The sequence below is a fragment of the Ictalurus furcatus genome, chromosome 9 (genome assembly GCF_023375685.1).
Source record: "Ictalurus furcatus strain D&B chromosome 9, Billie_1.0, whole genome shotgun sequence".
NCBI classification, from domain to species: domain Eukaryota; kingdom Metazoa; phylum Chordata; class Actinopteri; order Siluriformes; family Ictaluridae; genus Ictalurus; species Ictalurus furcatus.
The window spans coordinates 1,342,624-1,360,384 of record NC_071263.1 but is presented as its reverse complement, the minus strand read 5'-3'; the positions used below and the strand labels follow the sequence as shown (position 1 = coordinate 1,360,384).

The 17,761-nt window shown below is 41.2% G+C and overlaps 2 protein-coding genes and 1 long non-coding RNA gene across 3 annotated transcripts; 2 read left to right on the top strand and 1 right to left on the bottom strand.

Moving 5' to 3' along the window:
• The first annotated feature begins 23 nt into the window (after positions 1–23).
• On the top strand, positions 24–3,039 carry LOC128612636 (uncharacterized). The gene is made up of 3 exons (XR_008386770.1): positions 24–803; positions 915–1,152; positions 2,631–3,039. It is a non-coding gene; the product is annotated as an uncharacterized LOC128612636 (long non-coding RNA).
• A 236-nt stretch (positions 3,040–3,275) lies between these two features.
• On the top strand, positions 3,276–8,241 carry marcksb (myristoylated alanine-rich protein kinase C substrate b). Its single transcript, XM_053632942.1, has 2 exons — positions 3,276–3,651; positions 5,391–8,241. The coding sequence occupies exons 1-2, from the start codon at positions 3,586–3,588 to the stop codon at positions 5,973–5,975; spliced, it is 651 nt and encodes a 216-aa protein (XP_053488917.1). The 5' UTR covers positions 3,276–3,585; the 3' UTR covers positions 5,976–8,241.
• Positions 8,242–11,431: 3,190 nt separating this feature from the next.
• On the bottom strand, positions 11,432–16,676 carry col10a1a (collagen, type X, alpha 1a). The gene is made up of 3 exons (XM_053633676.1): positions 16,587–16,676; positions 16,174–16,303; positions 11,432–13,822 (listed from the first exon to the last, which is right to left on the bottom strand). Exons 2-3 carry the CDS (start codon positions 16,286–16,288, stop codon positions 11,982–11,984), a joined length of 1,956 nt encoding a protein of 651 aa, XP_053489651.1. The 5' UTR covers positions 16,289–16,303; positions 16,587–16,676; the 3' UTR covers positions 11,432–11,981.
• Positions 16,677–17,761: the final 1,085 nt, after the last annotated feature.

Below are 17,761 nucleotides of genomic sequence, written 5' to 3'. Positions count from 1 at the left end.
ACGTCTTGTTTGGTTTGGTTTGGTTTGGTTTTGTTTTGTTTAGTTTTGTTTAGTTTTGTTTTGTTTAGTTTAGTGTTTTCGTCTCGCCTAATGTCGCCATTTTGAGCTGTTTTCACGCGATTCTTCTCGCTCTCTTTGGCTGCGTGTAAAATCGTATCAAAATAGAAAGCCGCCATTTGGTCGCCATGGCTACGTTCCATACCCGCATACTACCGCACTAAATAATACGTCGGAGTACGAGTAGTGCTTTATAATGAAGGAGAAGGGTTTGGAAATCATTATACATTGCTAAAGATATTCACGCGTAAACAGAGCAATGGCTGGAGGCCATGTCACCGAAAAGATTTTTCAGATTGTTTTTGTTTTTGTTTTATGCATTAGATGTTTCGCGACGTTTCGCCTATACAGTACCCCCTTTTTTTTGTCCCATCATAAAAGTATTTCTTGAAATATTTAATAACCAGGGGGGCGTAATGGTTTAATGGTTAGCACTGTTGTCTCCTTCCCCGTGCTTCGGGGGTTTCCTCCGGGTACTCCGGTTTCCTCCCGCAGTCCAAAGACTGTACTTTATGCGGATTGCGGTTTCCAAATTGTCTGTAGGATGTGAACGTGTGTGCGATTGTGCACTGCGATTGGTTGGCACCACGAGTTCCCTGATATAGGCTCCAGGCTTCCTCTATGACCCTGTGTAGGATAAGCAGTATGGAAAATAAATGGGTGGATGAACGGTGTTAGTGTACTCCTCAATCCGGCTGCACCTCTTGTCTTCATCCATGCCAAATGGAACGGAAATAAAATATCACGTAAAAAAAACTTTCTTTATTATGGTCAGATTTTTATATGTCGTTCAATGCATTTCTTTTACTTAAAATTCCATCCATCCATCCATTTTATGTACTGCTTATCGTAAACAGGGCGTGTGGGGAGCCTGGAGCACGAGATGTGAGGCCAACCCGTCACAGGGCACAATCGCACACACGTTCACACACGGAGAATTTGGAAATGCCGATTAATGCGTACGATGCATGTCTTTGGACTGGAGAAGGAAACCAGGGTACCCAGAGGAAACCCCAGAAGCGTGGGGAGAATATGCAAAAACCACACTCACAGGGCGGAGGCAGGAATTTGAACGCCAAACCCCGGAGGTGCGAGGTAAACGTGCTAGCCACTAAGCCCTCGTGCCCCACTTACTTATTTTAAGTAATAATAATTATACAGTGGGGTCCAAAATCTGAGAGCACTAGTGAGAAATGCTTCTGTTTGGCATTCTTTATTTCTCATTTTAACACAAAGGTTTCCATTACAAACTGTACTATCGGCAACAACTTGTGAAAAGGCAGAATATCAGAAACGTGAATTCGACAGCGTGGTCTCGAGCTGACGCAGCTTCCGCAAGCTTGTTTAAAATCCGATGATCCGTGTTAGATCAAATCCATCGGCGTTCCGGATGAACGCGTGCTTCGACGGGAGGGATGAGACTCGGGGAAAAATCTGAGCTTTTGCATAAAGGATTCAACATCACATCAGTCGACATCACGAATTTGCTTAGATTTAAATCGGGACGTAGAAAATGTGCGACGTCTTGAATACTGACGAGTCGATATGTTGCATTTCCATTATTTTATTTGACATTTTCTGTTCATTCTACGTTTTAAATAATAAATAATAAAAAGTCAGTTCAATTTCAGTGTGGTCTTTTTAAGCCACGTTGTACGCCACGTCCTAACCCGGTTACTGAAACCCATTTACCCAGTTAAAGGAAGAGTAAAACTTATGTCACATGACAAACTGGTACTCTAATGTCCCACGCAATGTCCCTTCTATACACACAGTGCTGTTTTATTCCCAATACGGAATAGTCAGAAAGTATGGATTATTTCTCTAATATACCGCAGCGTGGTAGAATGCGTGAATCTGATTGGTCAGAAGGTGTGCATTATTTTCATATAACGGCATAGGCAGTTCTAAGTGTAGCATGAATGATGGGTTATTATTAATGCGATCGTTCTAATAGCTACGTTATCGTTTCTATAGCGACAGCTCATGTTTATTGCTGCTCTAATGTACGTGATCACAGGAACTAACTCCACACGCTAATTCTACACCACACTGTACTACAATACAAGCGTAACTACCAATGGATGAAAAGCGTGATGTGTCATTCATTAGCTAATTCACAATGTTACTGTTGTGTAAGAGGAATAAAGCACGTGCTGTTGTAGGAAAATAGTCCGTTTTTGGGGTGACTCCGCTTCACGTCTGGCCATCACACCACCCCTTTGTTGATTATTTTCCTGTAACAGCATAGTGCCCAGTCGTTTAGTCTTTACTTCATGAAAAGTCGCAGTTGTAATTAGTTTACAGTAGATATCCGTGTCCACGCTAATCCTAGATCCCGGTCCTGACTTCCATATTGATGTGAATTAGTCACGTCCCAATACCATTCTTCCAAAAACATTTTGATATCAAACATCTCGGTATCCAGTGATAACTCACGCTAATCTCATAGACATCTCATAATAACGGAGGCGACTCGTTAAAGGAAAACTCCACCTTGAAACACATTAAATGTTCAATTTAATGAAACGTTTTGAACAATCTAATGGTGTATATACTCACTCACTGGTCAGGTTCATGGTGGATCGAGAGTCTATCCAAGAGAGTCTATCCCAGGAACTCTATCCCAGAGAGTCTATCCCAGGAACACCGGGCATGAGGCGGGAATAACCGATGGATGAGATACATCACAGTCCAGTCACATCCAGGTCACCATGCACACACGTTCACACCTAGAGGCAATCCGAGTTTGCAAATCCAAATCCAGAGGAGCAAGAAGTTGACATGAGGAGAACAAGCACAGGAAGTCACATGTACTCCTGAGCACAGGATCTAGAACCAAGGACCCTGGAGATGTGAGACGGCAGCACCAATGTTCTATAACTAATGTTAAATGAATATTACAATGTAAAATAAACAACTGTAAGGATCATTATTATTATTATTATCATTATTATTATTATTATATTATTTCTGCCTCTGTGTGTGTGTATATATATATATAAAATAATAATTATAGTAAAAACAATCTAATTATCTGATGTTATATTGTTAATTATTTGTATATCATTAAAACAGAAAAATAGAAATATATTACATAAACCTATCACTAGTTGCTGTCCTGCGTCTCCTCCGCCCATTTGACTCTGAAACTCCGCCCTCTTTCAAAACACGACTTGTGATTGGCTGAGACCGCTTTTCTATACGGTGACGAAATTTCGGGCGTTGTACACCGCATCTCATTAACAAAAGAAGCAATTTCATTAGCTTTTTTAAAAATATATATATATTTATATCCCTGTATCTCTCGTCTGTAATTATTTTCGGAAATATTTAATGATTGTTTTTCCTCCGCGTGTGAACTTTAAGCCCGGGTGTATTATTTTTTCGGTCTCGGCGGTTATTTAAAAAGGCGGTGAAGGAGAAGAAGAAGGCGCTCGCGCGGTCCGTCGCTCTTTGTTCGCTCGCTCGCGCGTTCATTCATTCGGGGTTTCTTTGTTGCGCGTGATTTTTTTTTGGGGTCCAAGCATGGGAGCTCAAGTGGCTAAAAACGGTGCAAAAGAGGAAACCGCTGCAGAAAAAGCAAACGGACAGGTAACAAACACCTCGAAAACAAACAAACAAACACTAATCTGTGCGAATGTGTAGCTGTTTAAACTGTGTGGGCGATGGAAGGGAAGCAGCATCCCTCCAAGACTGGAACGAACATGAACAATGAAGACTCCCTGATTTCAGAAAAAGCGGCGTTTAAACGCTATTATTTGGCAGAGAAAGTCATCTGAAGCGTGGCTTAGGAGATTTTGCCAAGAAATTGTGCACGCGCGTGCATGCGTTTAATTAATTTATTTATATAGCCTATAAATTCCAACTTGCATTGTTGTAGCGCTTCTCTCTTTTTTTTTTTGGTTGTAATCCATCTCACGTGCACAAATGTATTTATACGATCATATATATCATGCATGCTTTCTATTTTGCATCAAAGAAACCCTAGTTAGGTCTGAGCATGATTGTAAGAACGAGGGGGAATAATAATAATAATAAAAAAAACAAACAAACAAAAAACAAAAAGCTCGGTTGCTTTTGTTAAGGCTGTTTGGCGTCGCGCGTGCAGAGCCATGAATGCACCACGCCTTGATTTTTTTTTTCTTTCTTTCTTTTTTTTTTTTTTAAGAAACGAACCCCATTTGCAGAACGAAATGGTGTCTTAATCTTCGAGCAAAGTGGCATTTATATCATGTTTACTACATGTTTGTGCTGGATTGCGACTTGGATCGTTCCAGCACAATGAATTTGGTGAAGTGTCGTTGCTGTGGTTTTAACCCTCCATCTTGCATTCCCAATCCAGACAGCAGGAGCTTCCACCCAGACACTGGGCTTCACCCACGTGGCGAGCAAATCCACTGCAAGTCCATTGGACTCAATTTGGAAAAATGTAGCCTACTAAAATTCTGAAGTCTACTGAATGCATGAATCATTCAGTTGATTCAGGACAGAGGAGTGAGCCGGGCTCACAGTCTCCTGTGTCTCACTGATTAAACATGGAGGGTCTTTGGGGTGGGTTGTTGTTGTGGTTAAAATCAGGGTTCTTTTAGCAACCATTTGGCTTGCAACATGACTCCTGGAGGAGAGATCTTCCAGGAATCTCGTTCGTTAGGCTGCGAATCACTCGAAACCTGATTCATTTCGGGTTTCCGAGACGGTTCGCCGGAAGTCCATGCTACACGGCAAGTATGCGAGCGTATATCGTTGCTTCTAAGCAAGCCAGATTGTCCTCTTGTCTCACTTTAAAAACAAATAAATAAATACAATTCGGGTTCTTGGAGCAAGCTTTTGTGGCTCCAGTGGAGGAGCATTTCGAAGAACTTGTAATATCTTCCAGGAAACTTTATTTTTATTTATTTGTTAGACTGCAATACATTGCAAGCCACTGGCAGTCCAAAATTCTAAGCGACGTAGGAAGTACACTGGATGCATTCATCGTCGCTTTAGTACAGCGAAGCGAGCCAGTTTGTCCTCCTCCGTGTCACACACTTTTTTTTTTTTTTCTTCGAGAGATTATTAACTTTGGGTTCTCTTTAGCAACCATTTTATGTTTCTGGAGGAGTTTTAGCAGCTTCAGTGAACGTTCAGACTATTTGTCAGAAATCTAAGCACAGCACAGTTTGATTTCTCAGCTCTAACATGCAGACTGAACTTGGTCATGAGCTGATGAATTGAACTGTGTGTGTGGGCAGCACAAAAGTGCACTGAATCTGGAACGTTCAGGAACACAAATGAGCTTCCAGTCAGAAAGATTGTGAAAACATCTCATGGACTTCTCCTTTTCTCTCTAGGAAAACGGACACGCTAAGACAAACGGCAATGCCTCCCCTACTGCAGATGGAGCCGCCGAGGAGGTCCAGGCCAACGGCAAACACTCCCCCGACGGCGAGGTGAAGGCTGAAGACGGAGCAGCCGAGAAGGCGACGGAGGAAGGCGGTGCCGAAAACGCTCCGGTAGCCAACGGCGAGGACGCGAGCAAACCCGAAGAGAACGGCTCTGCGTCAGGGAGCGGCGAGGCTACCAAGCAGAAGAAGCGATTTTCCTTTAAAAAGCCGTTCAAACTCAGCGGCTTCTCCTTTAAGAAGAGCGCCAAGAAGGAAGCCGAGACGGAGGAGGCGGCCGCTCCAGCCGAGGAAGGCAAAGATAAAGCCGAATCCGAGGAGGCCGAGCCGGAGGCATCCGGAGGAGAAGAGAAAGAAGAAGCAGCCGAGGGCGCCAAAGCTGATCAGCCGAGCGCAGACGAGGAGAAAAAGACGAGCGAAGAGCAAAAGCCCGAGACGCCAGCAGAAGAGAAACCGGCTGAAGCTTCAGCCGAAGAGCCCGCCCCGGCACCAGCCGAGAGCTCAGATGCTCAACCCGCTGCTGCTGAAGAGTAACCAGGCTCACCGGGTGATCACGGCATTTTAATGAAGTAATAAGGAGCTGAACCACGGAGGCTTTTTGTATTAAAAAAAAACAAAAAAAAAAAAACAACCAACCAATGACCTTTCTAAGTTGTCTTAAATACCCCCTTCATGATTCCGTCCATTACTCCTCCATCCGATGTCTCTGTGGTGCTCCAGCGAAGGATCTCTGATTGTAGCATGAACGGCACCGTGCTTCACTTCCTACAACTGTGTTTGTTACAGTATTGCGTGCGTGTGTGTGTGTGTGTGTGTGTGTGTGTGACGTGTGCTTATGTGTGTGATGCAGTATTTTTTTTTTTTTTTTTTTTTTTCTCCATACCTGTAAACCTCTTTAGGAAATTGCGATGTTAGTTGAAGTATCTGGTGCCATATGATTTAGTTTTTGTTTTTTTTTTCTTTTCCCAGTGCGTGCTAGGAAAGTGGTGCTACCAAAAGGCAGACGAGGCGTGTAGATGAGTCAGGTGACGGTCCGTTTTTACGCGCCCCATGAGCCGTTCAGAACGGGTGCTCAGTTATTACACCAGCAGCACCGCTCAAATCCGGCAGCACCGCGTGCTTGTATAGGCTTCGTCGTGTCTTTAATCTTTTTTTTTTAAACCTTTTTTTCAGTCCTCTAGGTAAAGTCTGACCCTCTTCTAACCCTGCTGTAGATCCAACATGTTGACCTGTGATGACTAATACAGTTAGAGTTTTCTTTTTTTTTTTCTTTTTTTTTCTTGCAATGCTGTGCAAGTATATATACAAGTTGCCAGTGCAATCAAATAGATTACAGTTTGCTGTAAATACTCAAGGTCTGACACTACCTGGTTTTTAAACGGAATGTAACTTTGCGTACAGAAGTATGAATTTGACTTCAACGGCTCAAAAAAAAAACAACACAAATAAAGGATTAAAATTGAACCGAGTGTCTGTGTGTGGATTTAACCAATTCATCTGTTCTCTTTAGGTCAACCTCCATTATCTTTATTTATTTTTTTTACTAAATGTGTAGTACAATATAATTTATTTTATATAATTTTAAAGAATCATGTATAATTGATTTTAGTATTGCAGCTCATTTTGTCTTTAATATGACAAAAAGATAACATAAGTGGTAACCCTTAATAGTCAATAATGGCACCCAGGGCCTGAAAAATCATTTTTTTTTTTTAAGAATTTTTTTATAACTTAGGAATTATTTGGCACAGAGACTTTTTTTTATATCTTGTCACAGAAATCTGTGGCTTTTACACTGTTTAGTGTTAATTTTTTTTTCTTCTTATATAATAATGATGATATTAGTCCAGCATTCGGCAAAGATGTTTTTATTTATTTATTTTTACATTTTTCGTTGTCGTATTTAACACTTTCAAGCAGACCTCTTGACCAATCATGGCATTATGTTTTTCGATCTCTCCACTAATCATAAAGCTGGTCAGTCTTATCTGTGCTCTTAAAATGCAGACGTAGTGGTATTTTATTGACCGTTAAACCTAGGCGTGAAAGTAAAGGGTGAATACGGATCATTTCTCGTTTCCTCCATTTTTCAACCTCGGAAATGAGTGTTCCTGCTGTATTTCTAAATGATAAACAGCTGGCGTGGGGTTTCTGGGTGTAATACTGGTAAGTTGGGGGCAGAACAGGATAACGGATGCAGCTGTGTTCGAGTAAAGGACGTGACGAGTCAAAATGGCTTAAGACTAGTCCTGGATTAACTAGTGAAAAAAAAAAACAAATTCCTTTTTAATCCCAGTTTAAAGTTCAGGCTATGGGCTTTCACGATCTTTAAAAACGGTCCATCGGAGAAGAAAGAAATCCCAATTGTTACATTTTTAATGTGAAGATCTTAACACGATATCTTGTAGATGATTTTTTTTTTGGAACGCTTTGAAAGCAGATGTAGGTTGCGTTGTAGTATATTTTAGAAAGTATATAAAAAGTGCATTGACTTCATTGCAGTTGTTGATAATATTGATTGAACCCATTTCTCACTGGACCACGAAGTACCTTTTCTGTTGAGGACCGAGTGACGATTAAACAGAAATTAGGACTAATGGAGGTGTTGGTGAATTTTCTAGAACAGCAGCTCTGACAATAAAATGCAATTGTTCACGAAGTTATTGCGATTAATGAGCTTAATCTAACACGATGTCGTTTCTATAGTAACAGCTCTTTCACAGAGAATGCTCCATGTAATCTAATAAATGATTAAAAAAAAAAACATGTTTAGCCAAGAAAAACAATAGTTGATATGCTGAAGTTTTTTTTTATATATATATAACGAGGTTGTTTATTAAATATTTATGGAAGGAGTCTCCAGTGTCAGCACTTTGGAACGCTCCGAGGCAAAGCTGTAACATTAAGTTTTCCTATATGGGAAAATCTACAGGTTGTGGTTTCTCATTAAGAAGGTAAAAAAAAAAAAAAGTAGAGTCTGATAACGACTTGGAACGACCCCTGCTCTAATATAAGTTGGCTCTAACAAGAACCAACTTGTTTCATGGTTGTTCCGCAGTATTAAATGTAACTCTAAATGGATAAAAATACAATATGTTGTTCTTTAATAAGTAAAAACGTGATCATTGGCGAATTCCTGTGGAATATGAGTACTACAATACTTCGAGGCGTGCCGTTACTGGAAAAGAATGGACTTTCAGGGTGGTAACATTAACTACACATCACACCAGCCTTTCATCGATTATTTTCCGAAAACAGCACATCCCGAAGTGGTTTGTTCACATGAACCTCGGACAGTTTATAAATATGATCTAGATATCTAATGATGTATGCACTGCAGCACCACCATGTGGTGGTGATTACTGAGTCACCTTACTGAATCTGAGCATTAAGACATATTCTTCTCAGGATCCTGGATGCAAATTATTTCTAGAAGTCATTGAATGTCTAAGGACCGGGTAAACGGTCTTTAAGATGTTATAATAACGCTTGAAAAGCCACTGCAGAAACACCACCAAAGCCAGGGTGAATCATGGCCATCAACACACACATTTCCTTTTTCATATATTCATTTCCTGGATGCTTGTGTCTAAAAAAAAAAATCAATTGCAATCATAAGAGCTGTTAAAGAAGCTGACAGAAACGAATAGATAGAAAGATTAACTATGAGAAGCTACGAGCAACACGGGACATATTGAATAAATTCATATCGCATACGAATGAAGCCGTCTTTCTTTTAGGCCGTAATCTTGAAGGTAACCTCCACTGTGAAACCCTTCCTGGTTCCTGGTGCTAATGTTGTTGGCTGAGGCGGTATTTTCATTTCTCCTGTTAGAAGTTAGCGCTCGTTTGCTGCGCCGACGTCGCAGGACGACGTTGCTAGCGCGGTTGCAGTGGAGTTCAACAGGAGTTTAAAAAATGCAAGCGATACACGTCGATTTTCAAATCACGTCAGCTTCTTTTCTCACCTCACGATGACGTCACAAGACGGTGACGTCTTCCAGTGACGTTCCAAATCATATGCACGGATGCAAACTCCGGAACGAGTTCCAGAACACAACGAAGCTACGCACAGTTGCACCGAGTTCTAATTCAGAGCTAGTCGGCGATCGACAAGATGCCTAGCATGACGGCAGTGTCAGCGGTGTTAGCATGAGATTTGACGCTTTGTCGTTTCGAGAAGAGCAACGTGTCGAATTAAAGTGAGGGCTAAATCCCACAGGCGCCACTCAGCAGGTTGCCGAATGGCACCCTGGGTAACGTAGGAAACCTTCAACCAAACTGAACTAAAAATGAATGATTATTATTATTAATATTATTTATGGAGACTCCTTGCGTAAATGTTAAATAATCGTCTCCTCACAGAAAGAAATAAAAAAGATTATTATTATTATTCGGCATAGATTATGTGGAGCTTCCGCTATAAGAGTCCCTGTGAATAAGCTGTTACTATAGAAACAGTAACATATTAGAATGAGTGCATTAGGATAAACCTGTGATTTGCAACAACTGGTAAACATATTTTATATATATTTGATCATATTTCCATGTGAAAGTGTTTTTTAAAAATATATATATTCAAATGTTCTGATTATTTGAGCGGTTAGGGTTACCTAACCCTAACCCTAATCCTAATCCTGTGATTTCCTGTGAGAAAGGAAATCAGAATACTGCACAGTCCACAGGTCTTCTACGACTGACGTTTGTGACCCCGTTTATTTCCCCCTACTTCCTTATTAAACTCTTCCTTTAGGGCATTTAAGGGTTTAACATCTGAAGTCCATAATTAAGACTGATGTGCTGATATATCACCGGAATAGTTTTTTGTCCTATACAAAACCCATGTCTTAACCCAACTTCTTTCTAAGTATAAATGCGATGACATCAAACACCGCTGGGATGTTTTTAGTCTTCCCGCAGCAGTTAAAGACATTTTTATACCATGCCATTTCTACACTCCCAGATTAACCAAACATCTCAGATGGTGACCACAAGAAGGGTGTGTTTTCACCCAATATTCCTGTTCTTAGTTTGTTCAGTAAACGTGCCTTGTGGACGCTAACCTAAGGTCATCTCATGCTTGTGGCTTTCACTTTGGTTGGCTGGTACTCTCACAAGGATAAAATTCCTTGGTTGTTCTAGATTGGAACACCTCTACCTTTAAATTCCTACTACCCCCAGGGTCCTTCAACTCAGCCACATGATGGCAGTGCTTTAAGGTTCCTGTGGCTTGTGGCTTCCACTTGCTTGGTTAAACTCCACCCAGCAGCTTCGATTTGACTGTCTGACTGACCTTTTATTTTTTTAAAAACATGCTTACCAAGTGACACTCCCGACATCTCCCAAATATTTAGACTGTTTACTTACTTACACTCAACCCAGAGCAAGAAATATACGGCGTAAATTATCTATGGTCTACACCAACACACAGTTCACTCTAACCATGCATTTGAGTTCAAAACATCGGTTTATACATACAGTAAGAGTAAACAACTGACTTGGCAACTGTAGGTGTAAACGTTAGGTCGGATTTTTTAATTAATTCATTTATTTATTCATTCATTTTCAGGGAAACTGCGTACACGGGGCACAGTGGACCTGGAGCCTACCACAGGAACCCTGGGCATGAGGTAGGAATACTGTACATCCTAGATCGGACAGCAGTCCATCGTAGGGCACTAAGCACACACATGTTCACGTTTAGTGTCAATTTAGAGTAGCCAATCCACCATCTGACATTTTTGGGATGTTGGCAGAAACCGGAGAACCTAGAGGAAACCCACATGGACCCTGAAGTGCTACCTTGCTCCAGTATTTTTAAAGGTTTAGGTGCTGTACCACCAGGAAATATGACAAACTATAAATATTTGCTGTTTGATTACAGTATTTATATATATATATATATATATATATATATATATATATATATAGCTTGATGTGCTGGAACATCTTATTTTTGGTTATGATAGCAAGCAACACAACAAACCAAATATCTTTAAGACAGTTTATTTTCAACATTATGGTTTACAAGTACAGTTAAATTTTAATGCATAACATTTGCATTTGTTTCGGATGTCTTGTACATTTGGTAATAATCAGTGTGATCATTTCACAATATCAGAATTAGTCAGAAGCAAGTATGTCAAGAATAGCATTCTTTTTGTGTGATTGATAAGGAAACGTGACCAAAAACAAGGTTAAAAAAAAAAAAGCTCGATAACGATGGAAATCACCCTTTTGAATAACAAAACAATAATAATAATAATAAAAAAAAGGTCAGGACATGTAATAATTATTAAACTTCACACGCTTTCTCCATCCTAAAAGCAAATAAAGATGACTGTTTATGCATTTAACTGCCTTTATGTCCCTGATAGCCTGTTACATAAATTATGTCCTTCTTTTTGGCACCCACTGCTTGGGATTTTCAAGTCAAGATAATTCTATTTCTCAAAACCAAAGAACAACCTGTTTGGACATTTTTATTGTTTGAGAAATAGTATGAAGGTTTAGAAATTATGGTATGTTTGGATGACTGCATCACGTAGAAGCAATCAGGAAACCACTGAAGGAGCAGTGGACATTATCAGCAGCAAAGACACCGTTTGCCTCATCATCGGGGATCTGGACATAAACGGTGTCCTGCTCATTAAGCTGAAGGACAGCACTGCCAGACATCTGGTCCAGGAAGCCCTTGTTGTACTCATCATAAGTGAACATAATTGGGTCTTCGTTTTTGTACAGTGCCACCAAAGCATTAGCTCCATTCACATGCATGCTGTATGAGAAGAAATACACTCCAGGAACCTGGCAGGTAAAGATACCTGTCTCAGGGTCATAGTGATTCTCAGCATTGTAGACAATTTGTTCAAACTTAATGGGGCTACCAGCGGGAGGATAAGGTGTTGTAGTTAAGGCTGTAAAGGCAGACACTGGGGCCTTGACAAAAGGTTCCTGGACAAAAGTTCCTTTAGTTTCTGCAATAATAACCTCACCAGGAGGACCAGGTGGGCCAGGAGGGCCAGCTGGTCCAGTTTCACCAGGGGCACCATCTGATCCAGGAAGTCCTGGTGGACCTTGAGGTCCAGGAATTCCTTTAGCAGCAAGACCTGCAGGACCAGGTGCACCAGGTGTACCAGGGTGACCTTTAGCTCCTGGTGCACCTGATGGACCAGAAGGACCAGTAGCTCCTCTAGGCCCTGGGGCACCTGCAGGCCCTGTTTCACCAGGTGGTCCAGAATTTCCTGTATTACCCTTAGGTCCAACAGGTCCAGTTGCTCCAGGAGCACCAGTTACACCTGTCTCACCAGTATCTCCTTTGCTACCTGGAGCACCTGTAGCTCCCCTTGGGCCTTGTGGGCCTGTTGCACCTGGATAGCCTGATTTGCCCTCAGGTCCCTGTGACCCCTGATCTCCCTTATGTCCCTTAAAGCCTTGAGGCCCCATTGGACCTGTTTCACCCTTTTCACCTGTAGACCCCTTCTCACCAGGGAAACCTCTTGGACCCTGAGGACCACCTGGACCCACTGGGCCAGTTGCTCCTGTATATCCTGTTGGCCCCCTCGCACCTTGCTCACCTTTCTGACCTGTTGCGCCAGGGCTACCTACTGGACCTGTATCACCTTTTGAACCGGGAGCACCTGGCTTACCATAACCTGGACTACCAGGAGCACCAGGTGCCCCTGATGCTCCCTGAGGACCTTTAGGGCCTGTAGGACCTGGCAATCCTGGAGCACCATTTTCACCTGGTTTACCTGGCATTCCAATTCCAGGAGCCCCAGTGTGGCCTTTTGGTCCAGTTGGTCCCATAGCACCAGGTTCCCCATCACGACCAGGTGAACCTCCCTTACCTGGCTCACCTGGGTAGCCAGGTTTACCAGGTTTACCAACACCAGGCTGACCAGTTGCACCTACAGGTCCCATGGGTCCAGTTGCACCAGTCTCACCTGGTGGCCCTTGAATGCCAATACCTCTGTCTCCTTTTTGTCCTGGTGCACCAGGAATACCTGGATGTCCCTTAGCACCTGGCTCTCCCCTTGGTCCCATTGATCCAGGCAAACCACTTGGTCCAGGTTTGCCAGGGGCAGATATACCGGAAGGCCCAGGGCTACCAGGAGGTCCAGGAGCACCCCTTGGTCCTTGAGGACCATGTGCACCAGTATCTCCTTTAAGTCCAGGTGCACCATTTGCACCTGGTTTCCCTGGTCCACCTGGAGTGCCTGGCTTTCCAGGTGCTGAGTAGCCAGCAGGTCCAGGTGGGCCAGGTGGTCCCCGAGGTCCTGGCAGTCCTTCACCATTCTCGCCAGGGGGTCCAGGAGGTCCAGGAGGTCCAGGTTCACCTGGCTCACCTGGGGCACCAGGCTCTCCAGCTACAGAAACCACTGTAAGAAAAAAAAGTAATCTCAGTGTGTATCAAATGGACATTCAAAGCATTACAGTACAATTTTTGTTTCTTAGTGCAACAGTCCCAGTCATTTAGACAATCCTGAAGAAGAGCTATCTAAGTGTATTCTATTTTAAATCGGTATACTGTAGTACATGAACCTCTGAGAACTGTTGCCACAGGTTAAACACAATAGTCCACAGGTTTCCAACCCCGGTACTGGAGTACCCCCTGTCCTGCACACATTAGTGTTTTCCCTTTCCCTGCTCCCAACAGACCTGATTCAATTAATCAGCTAATTTGAACCGGGGATCAGGGAAAACACTAAATTGTGCAGGGACATGGGTTACTACAGGACCAGGGTTGGGAATCTCTGGACTGTTGTCTTTAAAAATGAGAGGATATTTATAATCCCCTTAGGCAGTGGTATAAAGAAAACCTTTAACAAACAAGCAGTGGAAGAACTTGGTTAAATAATGTTTGAATGCTTATTTGTGTCGATCTTTCAACTTGATTTTATAACCTTGGATACGATAACGAAGGCTATGAGTAATGTTTTAAGCCAAGGGCTAGCGTTTTGGTTTAGAGATACAGTATGACTGGGATTCAGGTTCAGATCATTGCTTTGACCAGAGATCTTTGAGGGGACATTTGGCTTATCTCTCTTTAGGACTGGTTAGACAGGAGGGTCCCTGGTCCATGCTAAGCTTGTATGATATATGGGTGGGGGGACAAAGCAAACCTTGAAAATGATGTATTATCAGGCTTAACATGCACTGGAAAGTGCTTTTAATTGTATTTGCACTGCTAAATTGATGGAAAGGTTGTATGCTCACATTGAAGCCTAATGAGTTTGAACATTTATTTCAGTTATCAACTAGCATTTGTCCAAAAGTCCTACTTCTCTGGAAACATCCAGCAGTATTAGATTTAATTATGTTTTCCTAACACTGCAAATAGTAAAGAATAGTAAACAACAATGCTTGTTTTGCTGCTGTTCTATAATTTCAAAGCTTCAAGTACCACTTTTTTTTTTTTTTGTATATAACGCTGTAACTTGCACCATCTCACATTGGATATTCAAACATATCGCAATGACTTTTCCTTACACCCTGCAATAACTCCAGGATACACTTGGTTCACTGAAATGTGTTAGACTGTATTTATATTACAGGATGATGAAATTGTGGGCTCGTGTTTTATGGGCGCCTTAATGTGGTCACATCCACTGGTGTGTAAACTGCATCAGTCTCTGTGTCATTCCGACCAAAACAGCTGTGTGAGGTCTCGACTGTGACACACCCTGACAAATCACTTTTCAACATGTGCAAAGTGGGTTATTGTAGAGTGCAGGCTATTCATGCAGTCTTAAAGTAAACACTGTGCTGCTAATCCACTCGGCTGACTCTGACTCTCTGACACACCGTTTGCATTTCGTACACCACAAATCCAAGAGTCCGGCATCTAATTTCAAGATTGTGCCTTCATCGTGTAATGAAGGCAACCTGTTCCTAGAGATCAGATCCAAGCTGAGTGAATGCACACCTGCTTCAGGTAATTAGTGTAGTTAATGGTTCAGATTCATTAATTTACAGCAGGAACACATTTCCTTAGATAAGTAGATCTCCATTAACAGTATGGTAAAGATTATGCAGTGATAATTTGGTGCATATATATATATATATATATATATATATATATATATATATATATATATATATATATAATAGTGTGTTAGAAAGATGTTGCATAAATGGACCACATTATTATTATTATTATTATTATTATTATTATTATTATTATTATGTCAGATATTTTATGAATCCTGTTTCAAAGCCAGTTCAGGGGCTAACAAAGAATATGCAACAACAAAAAAAATCTCTGCAAAAAAATGCCAAAAGAAAAAGAGAACATATTTCCATTCACTATTGTTCTGATGTAAGATTTAACTTCTGTTTATCTAAATTCAACTGTTTCCGTGCAAAAACCTACAAAACTGTGCAGAGATCCTTTATGAATAGCACCAATAATGCAAAAGTTCGTTGATCTGAATGCCATTTTGTTTACATATGCAATATTAAATTGTCTGCAAAAAAAATTGCCCTTTGTGATACTTTCGTCTATTTAGTTTCAAGTTAATTCTAACGCGTGCGATAATGCAGCTGGTTCTGAAGCGAAGCTTACAATATTAAACCCGTGCCAATATTATAAACAGGAGCCAAGACACAGCTCGCGATTGGACGAATTAGTGCATGGCTGTAACCAATCGCTGCGATGCACTCACAACTTGAACTCAAACATGTGCCATGCTTGAACAGAATAGGATAGAAGCCAAGAATAGGAACTTACCATGACTTTTCACGGCATAAGAAGGCTTCACCACTTTCTTCAACATATATCTCTCGCCATGGCCGGCAACCAGGGCCACCAGGAGAAGGAGAATGCTTGCTACTCGTAGGTCCATATTCTGAGGTTAAATCTGCGTGTTGACGGAATAGAGTCGAGTTAGACGGAGATGATAAATAACAGTGAAACTATTCTAAACAAATATAACACAATGAACTGCCTGATCACTGTTTCAGGAATGAAAGCAACTCTTTAAAATGTTTCTTCACAACTATTTTCAAAGTACAGACCAATATAATGGCACGATCCAAAACCTGCTATCAGTTTCTTAAAGTCAGGCCTAATTAAACAGAGAGAGAGAGAGAGAGAGAGAGAGAGAGAGAGAGAGAGAGAGAGAGAGAACACACGATACATACTGGCATGCTTGGGATCCAAATAAATAAAATCAGCACCACTGCAGCTCCCACTGCTGTATATCCTCTTGGTTCTAGCACCTTAGAGCATCTGCTGCTCTCCGGCACAATGATCGGGGTTTTTATACTGTATGTGGCCCATGTCTCATTAAAAAGCACCCACCACATGAGTCCCTCCTCCTCTCAGCTCCACTGTAATTAAGAGACAGATCTGCCCAATCTCGGCATGGCACTTCATGATGCCTGTTTGCTTCTCAGACCCGTGATTAGTTTCCACTCATTACTAAAAAGGATTCTAGTGACAAATATTTATTGAGAATGTTACATAGTGTGTATAAAGTTTAATTTAATCTCTATTTTTTTATTTATTTATTTTTTAAAATTTCACTTTGAAAATAAAATATTCAAACTTTTATTCATAAATAAGAAGAGTCACAAATACAAGAGACAGACGTAGGGAAAATGATTATAAATGCCGAGCACATATAAAGAGGTTTAGATATAGATATAGATAGTAGATATTGACCACCAAACAGTATTTCAGTGCACGTGATGTGCCTGTGTGCATTTACTCGGAAATTTCCACGTACCTAAAACTATACTTATAATGTGCATGTTTTGTTAGTGGATATAAATGTTTCTGTAAACATATTTACACATATTAAACATTTTTGAATGTTATGCTTGCAAATTATCACTGAAGTTAAAAAAAGGTGTACATCCAGCCATACATAATCCCAACATTTCCAACTCCATCGCCATCTGGTTGTGTTCTAAATAAATTTTTCACCTTTATTGACTGTCTGGTCCACTTCTGGTCCACCCTGTCCCCCCCACCCCTTCCCCAACACAACCCCAACCCCCTTCCCCCCAAAAGAAGGCAAATAAAAGCACTAAGGTTTTGAGCTGGCAGAAGTGGTGTCTGACTTTTCCTTTCGTTTCCCTTCGCAACAATCACAATTACAACCTAATAAACTGACTGACCATCAGTCAACACATGTAGCTTTCTTTCTTTTCCTTCTTGCTCGGTTTGTGTGTACGGGGTATAGTGAGGCCTTCATTAAACCCACTATTTTAGGCCTAGTAGTTTATAGTGCCGTACTTGTGTATTTATAAAAGTGCTTCTCCCTCGAAGAAGCTAGTAAAAGATATAAACAGATTGTCTGGAACATACATCT